This window comes from Sprattus sprattus (genome assembly GCF_963457725.1).
Source record: "Sprattus sprattus genome assembly, chromosome: 1".
NCBI classification, from domain to species: Eukaryota; Metazoa; Chordata; class Actinopteri; order Clupeiformes; family Clupeidae; genus Sprattus; species Sprattus sprattus.
Window position 1 is genome coordinate 38,608,866 of NC_137920.1, and position 14,197 is coordinate 38,623,062.

Consider the following 14,197-nt stretch of genomic DNA (forward strand, 5'->3'; position numbering starts at 1 on the left):
CGCTCTCTCCGCCTCTCTACAGGTTGCTCCGACACGCCGAGCGCCCACCTGTCCCACCTCTGCCTGGTGTCACCGCTGCCCGGCACCAGGCATCCATCACCCTCGCCCTCGTGCCCGGGCCCCCGCTCAGCCCATTATCACTCTAAGTGCCTGAGGTGCTTCATTAGCCTGCCACAGGCTGTCCAAACACAACACCCGTATGGATGCATTAACATGCTAATGCTCCCTGCCTGGTGTGGCCACTCAATCACTCCACAAGCACAAACCTGTTGTGGTCTTTAACCTGGCGCTATTGTGTGTGTGTGAGGGTGGTGCTGTGGTCGCGGTGAGGTGTAATCACGGTTTGAAATCTTGATCATAACTGAAAAATTAATCGCGTTAGATCGAACTCAACTCACCTTGTGAGAGAAAAGAGGGAAAGGGTTTCGCTGTGACAGATGGCCTGCTGCCAGAAAGTGAAAGGAAGAGAAAGAGGGGAAGGGAGAGATGACTCTCTTCTTTTTTCGCCCTCTCTGATAGATCAATGTGCTGCAGAAAGGAGGAGACACCTTCTCCCTGACCTCAGAATCAGGACGAGAGCTGGGAAAGGTATGGAGAAAACACGACTGGGAGCCTGTTAATTTCCACTAATATGTTTTACCTATATTATATATTCTTATATGTTTAACTATACTATATATACTAATATGTTTAACTTTACTATATATACTAATATGTTTAACTTTACTATATATACTAATATGTTTAACTAAACTATATACTGTATACTAATATGTTTATCTATACTATATATATACTAATATGTTTAACTATATATACTATAACTATTGAGCCACTGCCATTCTTGAAACTGTATGGAATGATTTTATTCAGACATTTTTCTTTAAGATAATATCGACCTTCACTTTGGGTAGTATAAGGGAAAGATTGCCTTGTCTATTTAATATAGAGGCTTCTCTCCTGTGCCTCTCACTCCCACCTCTTTCTGTCTTTCTCTCTTTGTCTTTCTCTCTCTGTCTTTCTCTCTCTCTTTCTTTCTCTCTCTCTCGCTCTCTCTCTCTCTCTCTCTCTCTTGCCCCAGGCCCTGCGCAGCTCCGACTCGAGCACCAAACCTGTGTATGTGTCGGTGGGCCATCGCATCAGTCTAGACACGGCCGTGCGTCTCACCCATGCCTGCTGCCGTTACCGCGTGCCGGAGCCCATTAGACAGGCAAGCCAGTACCACACCACGCCATGCCAAACCATGCCATGCCACAGCCTATCACATCACAACACCCCCCAGTCTGTGCTCTCTCCAAGCTCTGCACTCCAGACCACTCTCCTCAGTGGCTCACTTGGTTTGTTGAACACGTCTGATTTAGTGAATGAAGAACATCCTAATTACAAGGAGAAGAACTGACAACCTCTGCTCTGCGCCATACCATTTCATATCACCACTCCGTACAACACTAGCATCATACCCCTCTATCCAGGTCACTCAATACAATATCATGTCGTTCTACAGTCTAACCACTGATATAGAAACACTTTCCATGATGGGTTGGGCATCTTTACTGCCTTGTAATCCTGCCCTACTTCTGCTAGCATTAGCTGTTACTACCCTTAGCTATAGCTGTGGCAGTTTATAGCCCTTCTGTCGTGTATAATTGCGTAGCTGTGTGTGTCTGTTACCGTCGCTGTGGGGATATTTTGTTTGTGTGCCTGGGTAGTGTTGTAGCTACAGCATCCATATTGTGTCATAAAATAGAAATGGGAGAAACTGGGACATCATTCCCTTGTTAATTAATGGTTTCCTGGTAAAGGCTGGCAAACAGGAGGACACAGACAGAAAAGCATTCAACTGAGCTTTGCTCTCCTCATCTGCTGCTGTATTGCCTGAGGAGCAGTTAGAGTGGGGATGCTGTACTGCCTGCCTAACACTAGGGGGCGCTACTCCATTGGTCATGAAGAGCGTCAGCAACATCATGAGCCTCTCTTCTCCTGCTCCCTGGCTTCACACGACACTGCACCTGTCTCTCTGCTGCAGTCTCTTCCCCTCCACACACACACACACACACACACACACACACACACACACACACACACACACACACACACACACACACACACAAGCACACAACCTCGACCACTATATATTTCCCTCAACATACCGAGAATATCACCAGAATCACAACACACATCAGAATTTCAACACACACACTTCTGCAGAAACACACTTCATACATACCTCATGCTTACCACACACACACACACACTCACACAATCCCATATACATAATCATAGTCACTCTCACTCTCAATTATGCAAACACAAATATATATATACTCATACCCCTCCCACATACACACACACACACACACACACACACACACACACACACACACACACACACACACACACACACACACACACACACACACACACACACACAGACTTAAATGCACATCTCTATCTATTCTCATACAGCGTGCCTTAGCCAGCGTGGCCGTCCACCAGTGTGGGCGTGATTTATTTTATCAGCAACAGTTTAAATCTGGTTTGTGGGCAGGAGGTCAGTAATGGGATTTAATCTGGGGGAGTTATCCAGCCGCCTGCTGGAGTAGTAAATGCCACACACACACACACACACACACACACACACACACACACACACACACACTCTTACACGCATACACACACACTCTTACACACACAGACACACCCCTTCCCCCCTCAAACAAACACTCAAGGTCGAGCTGTGGCATGTGGCTTGATTCCCAGTAGAAGTGTGACACACGTTTCCGTCCTATATACTTTCACACCCACACACGTGAGGGAACGACCCTGCAGAAGTTACTCTTGAGACACACACACACACACACACACACACACGCGCGCACATGCACATTTCACCATGCACGCACATCAGCACTCACATAGCTATACTGTTACATGTGCTCCCAAGCATTCTCCAGGACACATATTTTTCAAATACAGATGCACTCTAACTTAGATTCACTTGCTTAATACGTACTACACACACACACACACACACACACACACACACACACAGACGGCCGTGATAGCTTGTGACAACTTGTGAGGGCGCGTGGCAGAAATCTGCAATATGGTTTTGTTCCCTCCCTCTTGCCTTTCTCTTAATTGCAGTTCAGTGCTGGGACATCAAAGGGGGTAAAAAGGCTGGGTTTTCCCTGCATACCATTTTCCAGGCACACACACACACACACACACACACACACATACGGGCACAGCAGCTGTCAGAGGACTCACAGGAGAGCGGCGAGGGATCAGCCGCCAAAGACACTGTGTCAGTCGAGAGAGGGAGAGTAACAAAGAGTGTGAGAGGTGTTTGAGTGCGTGCGTGCGTGTGTGTGTGTGCGTGCGTGTGTGTGTGTGTGTGTGTGCGTGTGTGTGTGTGTGTGAGTGTGTGTGCCTGTGACGGTGTGCAGTGTGATGATGCGGAGGGCTGTATAAAATGCCCTGTGTGATAGTGTGTCACTGTCAGACCTAGAGCTGCTCTGGGGCGCCTTAAGACTGCAGCCAGAGAGCTGCCCCACATCGTCTGCATATTTATGTCCTCCTACGAAAGAATGAAGGGAGATAGAGAGAGAGAGAGAGAGAGAGAGAGAGAGAGAGAGAGAGAGAGAGAGAGAGAGAGAGGGAGGGGGGGGGGAAGAAGTAGCAAAAAGGGAACAGTAGCAGAAAAGAAACCGAGTGAGAAAAGGAGAAAGATAGACAGCGAGAGAGGGATTGGCAAGGGAGTGTAAGACAGAAATAGGAGAGGAGAAAAGGCGTAGTGTGTGAGTGTGCGGTGTGTGTTTGTGTGTGAGAGGGAGAGGGAGAGATTCTGATTCAGAGAGAAACTTCAAGGGATGGGAAAAACATCAAACTCAGTGGAGTGAGTGTGAAAGGTGGGATGGGGGAGTGTTGCGTGCGTGCGTGAGTGAAGGGGTGGGGGGGGGGGGGGGGGGGGGGGGGTATCCTGGATCTTTCACTCAAAAAAGAAACAAAACCCTGAGATCATCCAGAATAATCTGCAGTGATCCGTGGAGCTGCTCTACAGAATGCTGCTGCATTCCATGCACCTCCAGCCAGTCATGAGCCAGCAGAACAGGGAGAGAACCAGCCAGAGCCAGTTGAAAACCCCAACCAGTGGCCAGCAGCCCTGGATCTCATGACCGGCCCTGGAGCACCAGCTGCACTTACAGGCATTTGTGGCCAGCAACCCATCCTTTTCCCTCCCTTGTCCACCAGTGGTTCTCCTATACATACATACAATGACTGTTCATCTTTACATTGTCCTAACAAGGCCATAAACACCCTAATGGACAGAGGGAGAGTCCAGTAACCCAAACATGCCTCTTAACAGAGTACAGCCAGGCAGCCCAAGGGGTGCCTAACACCTTATAATTTACTGGACTGCAGACCATGTCCTGGAGGAAAGTGGTTACCATGGAAACTGAAAAAAAAGTGAAAAAGAAGCAAAGGATTTAAAAAAGTGAAAAAGGAAGGAACATGAACAATGGAATGGCTTGCAGCAAGGTTTCCTAGTTGAAGGAGGGACGTTTTTCACGTACGCCTCCCTAGCCCCAGGTTCACTCTTCAGTCATTTCTTTTCCATTTGTCAACCCCCTTGTGGCAATGGTTTACGGTTTATATGAGAGTTGTTGTGAGTTTTGAGGTACAGTAACATCATAAATTCACTTTTTATGGATTGAGAGGTAAAAGAATGACGGTACCAATGCTCTGTGCCGGTCGAATAATACACCTGAGCCAGAGGTCGATCAGGCGCCCCGACTGGATGCGTATCCCAGCCTGCAGCCCAAACACTCCCAAACCCAAACAAATAAGCACTAGTACTGTGGCCCTGGAAGGAGTCTGCTGGTCCAAACACAGACTGCGTCAGTGAAGCAGAAGGGTTATGCGAGGGGGTTGTAACTCTGGGCACCCGCTGGAGTCTGTTTTGGTTTCCAGCTGAGTCGCTCGCCGGCTGTACAAGTCTGCTTATGATTACCTTTCAGCACAGCTTCTCTCCTCTCCAGCATAGAGCAGGCCTGCTTCTTGTTGTTCAGTCTCCAAACAGGCTCGCTAGACTCAACAGGATATGCATCGGATATGCATCCCAAGTCACTGTGGCGCTCCCGTGTTCGCTGCGGGGGATGGGGTTTTGAGTCAGGGTAGTTTGGGAGAGGGGGGTGGAGTGGGGATGAGCAGGCGTGAGGAGAGAAGGATGCTGAAGCTAGCTCCCGCCCGCAGCAGAGATCCCTCCTCAATTTGTTATTTTAATCTGTCATGTTCTTCTCTCTGCCTCTCGTCCCCTTTCCTCCTGTTCTGTCCTGCCCTCCTGGTCCCGTGAAGGCTGTTCACTTCTGTCCTCTCTACTCCAGATATTCTCTCTCTCTCTCCTCTTCTCCTCCTCTCCTTAGCTCTCTCTTCTGCGTTGTAGTCCGTTGCAGTTATCTGAACCTTTCTCCTTTTCCCTTCTCTCCTCTCCTCTCTTCCCTTCTCTCCTCTCCTCTCTTCTCCTTCCCTCCTCTCCTCTGCTCTTTTCTCCTCTCCTCTCCTCTCTTCCCTTCTCTCCTTTCCTCTCTTCTCCTTCTCTTCTGTCCTCTCTTCCCTTCTCAGCTCATTGCAATCTGGTGTCGGCTGCTGCAGAGGTAGTAGTAGCAGGCGCCGCTTGCTTGCCATTCCACTCCCCTCTGAATAATTCAGGCCCCGAAAATGGCTCCAGCCCTTTTACCCACCTGGGCACGCCGTTTTGTTGGCTGTTTGTTGCCTTTTTGTCACCGTGCGGTTAAAAGACACCCTGACAAGTGTGCCGGTGGTGGTGCTGCCGCTGCAGCCGTTATGGATATAAATGAGGGCGTGCGCCTGGAAAACCCCACACCTCCAGCCTGCTTAATGATGAGGGATAACTCCGGAGCATAATTACTCTCTTCCCTACCCAGCCCCTTCTGCCCAAAGTGGAGCCTGGCGGCTGAACTCAAACATGTGACACTCTTAATACTCAGACACTGCAGCAGTGAAGCCTGGCCTCATCAGCTGTGACAGTGAGCCAGAGACTAACTAAGCGGTAACTGTGAACATGTGGGTTTGTTTGTATTATAATCTAAGTAAAAATCATGGAAGACCAGATGTGTTGCTGTTCGCAGAACTATCAGTTGCAATTTGATTGATCCCCCCCTCCCCCTCCTCCTCCACACTTGGTATCCACATGATGGACGGTCGCCACCACTGTTTCTATGGGAACAGTTTTGATGCTGCTGTGTCTTGTGTGTGAGATGACTGTTTATTCATACAGGCCCTCAGGCGTTTAGAAAATGCTAATGTCGGTCCATTTAAAAGTGCTACAAACATGGCCCGTCCTTCCACCACGCGGCGAAGGCATAATTCCCACACGGCAGCGGGAAAGCGAGGGGGCGCTGCAAGTCTCTCCAGGCCATGAACTGCAGCAGCGCCAGAGTTAAGCCCCTCCACCTGACCCATCTGTGGCCCTGCTCCTGGTGCCCGGCCCGAGGGCGCCCACCTGCAAGGGTCCTGGCTGGAGGAGCTGGAGGTGGTTGGTTGAGAGTGACGCGGAGTAGAGTTGGGTGTTCAGCCTCCTTCTGGGCCTGGCATCCCTGATCCGGTACACTCTCATTCTCCCTGTTTGTTTGGACTCCCAGATGCCCACAGCTACTTTGAACACTGCGTTGAACCGTTGCATCATGCTGTTGATTTTCCAACTGTTCCTCCTACTCGACAAAGGCGACAGTTCCGCACAAGTTTGCCTTTGTTGCAAAGGAGGAGGAGGAGGAGGAGGAGTATGGAAATGACTCAGCACCCGCTGTGCTCTCTCTTTGCACGGCAGCACAAGAGACAGTTGGCTTGAGCCATAAATACCTCTTAACTTTTTCCCTTTTTTCTCCCCGTCCGCTCTCCTCTCCTCACCTCCTCTCTTGCCTGTTAAGCTACACCCCGGTGGGCAGGGCGCGGCACGCTATTGCCTGAGAGAGGGGGGATTTTCAAATGTCATATTACTGTTGGCAGAGGAGAAAAGGAAGGGTGGGGTCCAATCCTGGCTACCCACCGTGACTTAAATGAGTCACCCCTCTGATGAACAAGAGAGTCCCTGCAGCGCCTTTCGTGGAGGATCTTGTTATCGAGCAGAACTCACACAGGGTTGGAGACTTGCCTCTCATTACCCACTTTTTCTTGGCTTTTGTGTTGCAGTCCTGAGCCAGGTGTCATTCTCCGGCTCACCTGAAACACGGGGTCAGGCGGGGTGAACCCGTGACATGACACATTGGAAGCAATTTGCTGCTTGGCTTGTCTGTACCGCCATGCGAGATCATGATTTGTTTGAGCTGCTTTTGATGGGGTTTGTTTCCTCTGCTAGGGAGGATGTGTAGAGATGAATCGCCCTTGCTGGCTAATCTGTCTGTTAATGGTTGAGGAAGTGCCAAGGTACAGGGGTGTGGTTGATCCATCAGTAGCAGGATTAACTTCTCTCTCTCTCTCTCTCTTCCTTTCCCCCTCTCTCTTTCTCTCCCGCTGTCACTCCCCCCCCCCCCCCACTCTCTCTCTCTCTCTCTCTGCTTTTCCACAGGCTGACATGCTCTCCAGAGAGTACCTGCGCAAACACTTCCCCTCTGCAGGCTTACAGACACAGGATGGAGGACAACGGTAAGTGGTGGCTGCAGAGACTCTCTCTCCATTAGAGAAGGGCTGTGCTGTGTGAATGCCTGTTTATGCATGTGACCGGCAGGAGTGCGCTTCACTGTGTAGGTCAGTGCTGCTGATTGCTTTTAACAGGACTTCATGGCTTCACATGATTCACAGCCTTTTGAGAATGGCCATGGTCTGAATTATATTATTGGATGCATAACATTCAGAGAGGAAGGTGATGTGAAATGCATTGTGGGTCATTGAGTCAGTTTACTGTGTGTTGTTTGGTTTGCTTCCTGTCTAAGGCACACCCTAATACAGGGAGCCGATGCCAGTTTGGCAGTCCTTGTCATTAAAGGTATTTGAGGCCACATGCTGTGTCAGGCTGACTGAGAGGAGAGGACAGAGGGCTGAAATGCCAAAATTAAGCAAAACAGCTTGAGGAAGTGAGTGGTTTTAGAGGAAAACTGCTCTTAAGCTCCCTGTTATTTGGTGGTGAATATACAAGGTTAAGGGGGAGACTAGAGCCCACCTGTGCCATATTAACATGATTGCTCTGAACTCTGTGAAGGGTGATGAGTCTTTACACCCACAGTTGGAGGTGATCCTCAGAGCAGGAGCAGCACGTCCCCTACTCCTCATTCAGACACGCCCAGAATGACTGGCTCCTCGCCGAGGCCCCTTCCTCGGGGGACCCTCTTCAAAATCCACTCTTACTTTCTTTTAGCCTGTTTTGATCATCCCTCTTTTTCATCTAAAAAAGAAGCAAAGGGGAAGAAAGAACAGGGTGGGTTTTTCTGCCAAGAAAGCAGCAAACATGTCCTCCTCCCTCAGATGGAATCTCCTGGCTTCAGCAGAAATTTTCGGAAGCAATCGGAGACGTCCCTGGGGAGAGCCGGTGCAGCCCAGTGGTCGTCCCCCCCCCCCCCCCCCCCTTTGGGAAAGCCTGGCTGTGATCTCGTCATATTAGCTCACTAATGAGGCGCCCCGAGTCTGCTGAGTGCAACCGTACGGTGCCCCAGACTTCCGTGTCATTAAACCGTTTTTGGAGGGGGTAGCCCTGCTTCATTACCAGGAGTTCACTCCTCTTTCTCACTCTTCTATTATGTGCGTAGATTCACTAAATAACTTGAAGTAGAATTGCTGATCAGACTAGAACACCCTTCTCCAAACCTCATTTGTGATTCGGTTGTTAGGATATATTATCCATGTATGCCCTTACGAGCAGATTGTCTGATTGAGGCTAGAGGGAGCCTTAACTCTGAGCAGAATTCCTCAGAGTGATATGTTAAGAGATGGCAATAAGACTTGTAATAGCGTTGAGAATTACCCTCTGGTAAAGGGGGTGGGAAAGTCGCTCTGAGGCCTCCTTATGCAGCAGCAAAACGAGTAAATCCTTGAATGTCTGATTTCTCCATGTCTCTCTAAAATGCCTAAACAGGCGCTGAGGCCTGATGCATCCGGAATTTAGCTGCAAAGTCTCATCCCCTCACATCACATTGTCACCTCCTGCATATGGATGCCTCATTTACACCGCCAGAGGAAAGGAAAAAGCTCTTTGGTGTTTGAAAAGCCAACCCCTTTTGATGAAGCCTTTTTATCCCAGTTATGGGGGGGGGGGGGGGTGGGGGGGATGTGCTTCCGACCACCTGTAATTGCCAATTATTTGATTAACGTTTAATTGGCTGCAGCTTGATGTCATTAGCAGCTCACAAACATCAACACTCGGTATCAAACACTGACCATGACAGAGAAGAACAGTACAAATATGTTACGCGTGGCGGTTACAGTAAGGTAAAGTGGCAGCGCCGAAACAAAAACCCAATTTAGGGTTGAACTTTTGTTGGTGATGGTCTGACATTTTGTGTGCTAGACTTCCACCCTCAGCTAATTCATTTTGTATCATTTGTTAATTAAATTACATTTCTAGGCCATCGTGGTCTATGTGGCTCGAAGTGCTCAGTAATACTCTTTTAGTCACGATCTTCAAAGGCTGTTGCTGCTTGTGCTGGCAAAACTAGAGATGAGTCATCATCGCTCCATGATCGCCAACGGCTGTGTCGGTGAATTCATCGCTGGTTAGTCACCGCCAGAGGACATGATGGCACATTGATGCTCACAGTCATGTTGGCCTCGGTGAGCAGTGGTCTTGGAAGTGGAGGGATGGATCCAGGCTCTAGGTGTCCCACGGCGCTCCGTAAGGTCCGAACGCGTGCCGCGGCACCACCCCCACTGCGCTCAGGTAATGAGCCCAGTGCCCCGGCAGGAAGCTGGCCAGCGGGAGAGCGAGTGGCGGCAGCCGGGAGATGAATGGGATTCCCTCGCCCCCTTCCCGGCCGGGCCCTGAGAACAGGCAGAGCCAGAGGCTGGGAGTGGGACAGGGAACAGCAGGAGAGGAGATGAAGGGAGATGATGGCGAAAGGGAGAGAAGAAGAGGAGAGGAGGTGGGGAGGAGGTCGTGGAAAGACCCATCGGGTGGTGAGATTGACGGGAGACACGGGAGCGACGGGACGGCATTGACTGCGAGAGGAGGTCATCTGTACCTCGCACTCACTCACTCACTCACACACTCCCGCAGCCACTAATTTACTCCTTCACTCATCCTCTCATTGCCGTGACTACGCACCTGCGGCACTAATAGACTCGCTGGGCTGCTGCTGATGAAGGCACTCTGTTACAGGCATGGAGAGTTCTGCACGTGTCGGTCTAATGGCTCCCATTTGCTTTTCCTCAGCCCAATCCCCCCCCCCCCTCTCTCAAACACCAGCAACCCTGCATCCTCTCCCCCCTCCCCAGCCATCATCAGCACCACCCACCCCCCATCCCCCCCCAGCTGTCCATAAGTCCTTTTGAACATCAGGCCAACAGGTTAACAAAAAAATCGGAGTGGGCAATCTATGGGCTGTCCTGCTTTAATTAAGTTCACGCTGATGTACACATCGAACTGCCCTTTTCCAAACAGCCCAAATGTCAAGCAAATGTTAAGGAATGTGTTTAGGAATGCCTCTCTGCAGCTTTTCACTGATTGCCTCTGTGGGGAGCTGCCCGCCGTTATAAACGACAGAGGCAGGAAAGGTCGTCATGCTTTACCGATGCTTGCCGGACCTGGGGGACTAAATGCTCCAAGCGTTTGCCAAACACAGACTACTCTCTCCCTCCTTCTCTCTGCCATTCAAAAAATCAGATCCCTGGTAAGGTATTGACCCTTTTCTATACTTTGGTGTCGAGGAAATTGAATAACCCATGAGAGTCAGTTCGCTTGTAATCCTCCCCCGTCCCCCCTTTAAGACCTTCTGATTCCCCGGATGGAGCCCTGTGCAGTCGTGGGGGATGTCATCTGGAAGATCACCTGTTCGTTTCCCCCGATGTTTTGAAATAATGTGCTGATGAGTTGGCCCGTGCACTAAAGTTTTAAAGGTCACTGTCCAGCTTGGTATTCAAATTAAGTTTTGACCAGGTGATGAGCTGATTGATCGGAGTACAGAAGGTGGCCCCAGGAGGGAGGCAAATATTGACAGCTCTGTGATCCACGGAAATCAACCTCTTTCTCCCCGTCTCTCTCTCGCATGCATGTGCACTCAATCCCTCTTTCTCCCTCGGCCTCATTCACCCGGGCTCTGCTCTCCCTCTCCCTCTCCCCTCCTCTCCCCTCCTCTCCCCTACTCTCCTCTCCTCTCCTCTCCTCTCCCTCTCGCTCTCTCCTCCTCTCCTCCTCTCATCTCCTCTCCCCTCCTCTCCTCTCCTCTCCTCTCCTCTCCTCTGCCTCTCCCCCTCCCTCTCTTTCTTACTGATGCTCTCAGACAATGTGCCTGTAGTCACTCTCTCTCACACACACACACACACACACACACACACACACACACACACACACACACACACACTCACACACTCATAGACACACACAGAAACATTTCTCCTGAAATGCGTGGCCAGGCCTCCTGTGTGATGGGAGCAGAAGCACACAGTGCCTGAGGCTGCAGGCATCTGGGCCAGCCTGGCACCCTGGAGCAGGAGCTATGGAGCACGTCTCTCCCCAGCACACACTGGGACGGTGCAATGGGAGAAGGAGAGAGGGAAAGATAAAGAGGGAGGAGGAGAGAAAGAGAGAGATGGTGAGAAAGTGGAAGGAAGAGTCAGTGAAAGAAAGGGGGAGGGAAAGATTGTGCAACAAGAAGGCAGTGAAAAAGAGACTTTATTTACCTGTTTCATACAGCCATTCATATGCCTGCTGTGAGTTGCCAGCCATGCAGAGAGAGAGGGAGGGAGAGGGAGAAGTTGACGAGGGGGGGGGGGAGAAAGAAGGAAGGCAGGACACGGAGGGAGAGGGAGAGAGGAAGTAGAGTCAGAGGAAGTATGAGGGAGGAGGGGAGGAGAGAGGAGGGGCGGACTGAGAAGGCTGACAGGAAGTGCGATGGGAAGCAGCTGCAGCCGAGAGGAGGCCGGGCGGGCCACTTCTGTCTGTTTGATGCAGTGCGTGGGCTCGGCAATCGTCTCATCATGCTTGGCCTCACACTGAGCCTCGGCGCGCCTCGAGGAAGGGCTGCGTTCCCCCAGGAGCTGATAAATCACAGCCACCTGCATCATTTTTCACCTGCTCCCAGCTTAGACACCAGCGTGTGACAACACCAGCACGCGGCAGCACAGAGCTGGGGCCAAGAGTGTGGCCAGATGAGTGGAGAGGATGAGGGGAATGGAGGAGAAGTGGATAGAGTGATCGTGTTATTAGAGAATGAGTGGACACGATGAGGGTGTTTGGGGGACGGTGGGTGAAGGTGAAGGGGGGTGAGAGGACGGGGTGGAAGTGAAGGAGAACGAGGTGGAAGTGTTCGAGGCCAGAAGAGTGGATTGGATGAGGGGGTTTGAGGAGGGGGTTTGAGGGGGTTTGAGGAGAAGTGGATAGAGTGATCGTGTTATTAGAGAATGAGTGGATGGGATGATGGTGTTGGGGGCAGAGTGAACAGGCTGAAGGTGTTGGAGGATAAGAGGATGGGCTGATCATGTGGGCGAATGGGATGAATCGATTAACGAATGTTGAAAGAATCCAAACATAGATGACATGATGATGCCCGTGATGGAAGGGCCTGGGAAATTAGTCATGAGAAGGATCCTTATGAAATACTGTATATTGATTAACACTTCAAAAAGAGTGGTAGGTTAAAAGATGCTCTGCCGTTTCACTGAATTCCAATTTCAGTTGTACAACCAGTCTCTGTTTTGAGTAATCAAAGTAAATGAATGTGCTGAATAATTATCATAAAACCTTAATTTTTTTCTACATGAGCCTTCGGTACCAAAACACCTTATGTTAATTTCATTTCTCACAGATGTGCTTTTGTGTGTACCTGGTCATTCTTCTAGACGAATGAGCCGGTGCAGCCTTCATCACATCTGCTGCCGAAATGAGACGGTCTCCACAGACGCCTCATGTAATAAAAAATGGGCATCTTTGATCTGAGGTGATTTTCTGTTTCCCCGGTACCTTAAGCAGGTGTGAGCAGATTGAGTCTGTAACCGACACCCGGAGAACAGATTCAATAATCAGCACGCCATTAGAGCAGTGGGGAGGGAGATCACCACGGTAACCCATCACCCCACACGCTGGGAACCAATCCATTCACAGCGGCCGAGGGCTGAGGAGAAGTAGACTCATGCTTATCAGATTGCTGAGAGTGAAGAGAGACTGAGCGGGTCAGAGAGAGCAGGGGGCTCCCGCAGAGCCGCTAACCCTGTCTCAACCGGACCAGGCGGCTCAGCTTTGGAGATATATAATACTGCTCCATCTCAGGAGATGTCATGGAGGGAAGGCTTGCTTTAGAAAGGGTAGTGATGGGGCCTGGCCCCCTGTTGTTTTCATGCACAGGTTATTTTCTTGGTCCGTGCAATTTGATTGTACATTATATTGCTAGGCTAATAGTTAGCCTTTAGCTTGTCCTTGATGCTAATAGATATCTGTAGACCTCCAGAGGTCAGGGGTCAGGCATGTCCTCAGTGCCGTGATTAAGGAGGCTGCTGCAGGCGTGCTCCCACAGAGGGTTTGACCTGAAAGGTCCCGTGTGACGCACGAGCTGGGAGGCGATGAGGGGCCTTGATGGAAGAGATGTGCGTAGCCCTCACGGAATCTTCCGGATGGAGACGGGAGCTTGGCCATCACACAGACATGGCGCATCTGTCTCTGCGGCGTGTCACTGCCCTGGCGGTCTTCTCCGTGACAGACGCCGGCTGCTGCTCAGACGCTGCCGCCTTCCTGCACCCCCCAGTCGGCGTGATTGACAGGCTGGTCGCCATGGCGGCAGTGCTGCTCGCATCATAATCTAATCACTCACCCTACCTGAGGCGTCGGGCAGCATGTCAACAGGTGGCCTCGTCACATTCCCCTCACATCCTCTCCTGTTCTCTTCCTGTCTGATGGGCAAGACTCTCATTTGTCCCCTCAACACCACCCCTCCCAAACAAACACACACACACGCATGCACACACTCACACATACACACACACACACACACGCAGACACACACTCACTCACACACACACACAGGCACACGCACTCACA

At 50.6% G+C, this 14,197-nt stretch overlaps 1 protein-coding gene across 1 annotated transcript in view; it reads left to right on the forward strand.

Moving 5' to 3' along the window:
* The window catches only part of LOC308372717 (endonuclease V-like), a 52,984-nt gene that overhangs the window by 21,378 nt on the left and 17,409 nt on the right, over nucleotides 1-14,197 (forward strand). Inside the window, exons 6-8 of the mRNA XM_080848004.1 lie at nucleotides 520-588; nucleotides 1,082-1,210; nucleotides 7,589-7,665. Coding sequence (XP_080704130.1) covers nucleotides 520-588; nucleotides 1,082-1,210; nucleotides 7,589-7,665 — 275 coding nt within the window. The remainder of the gene's footprint in view (nucleotides 1-519; nucleotides 589-1,081; nucleotides 1,211-7,588; nucleotides 7,666-14,197) is intronic.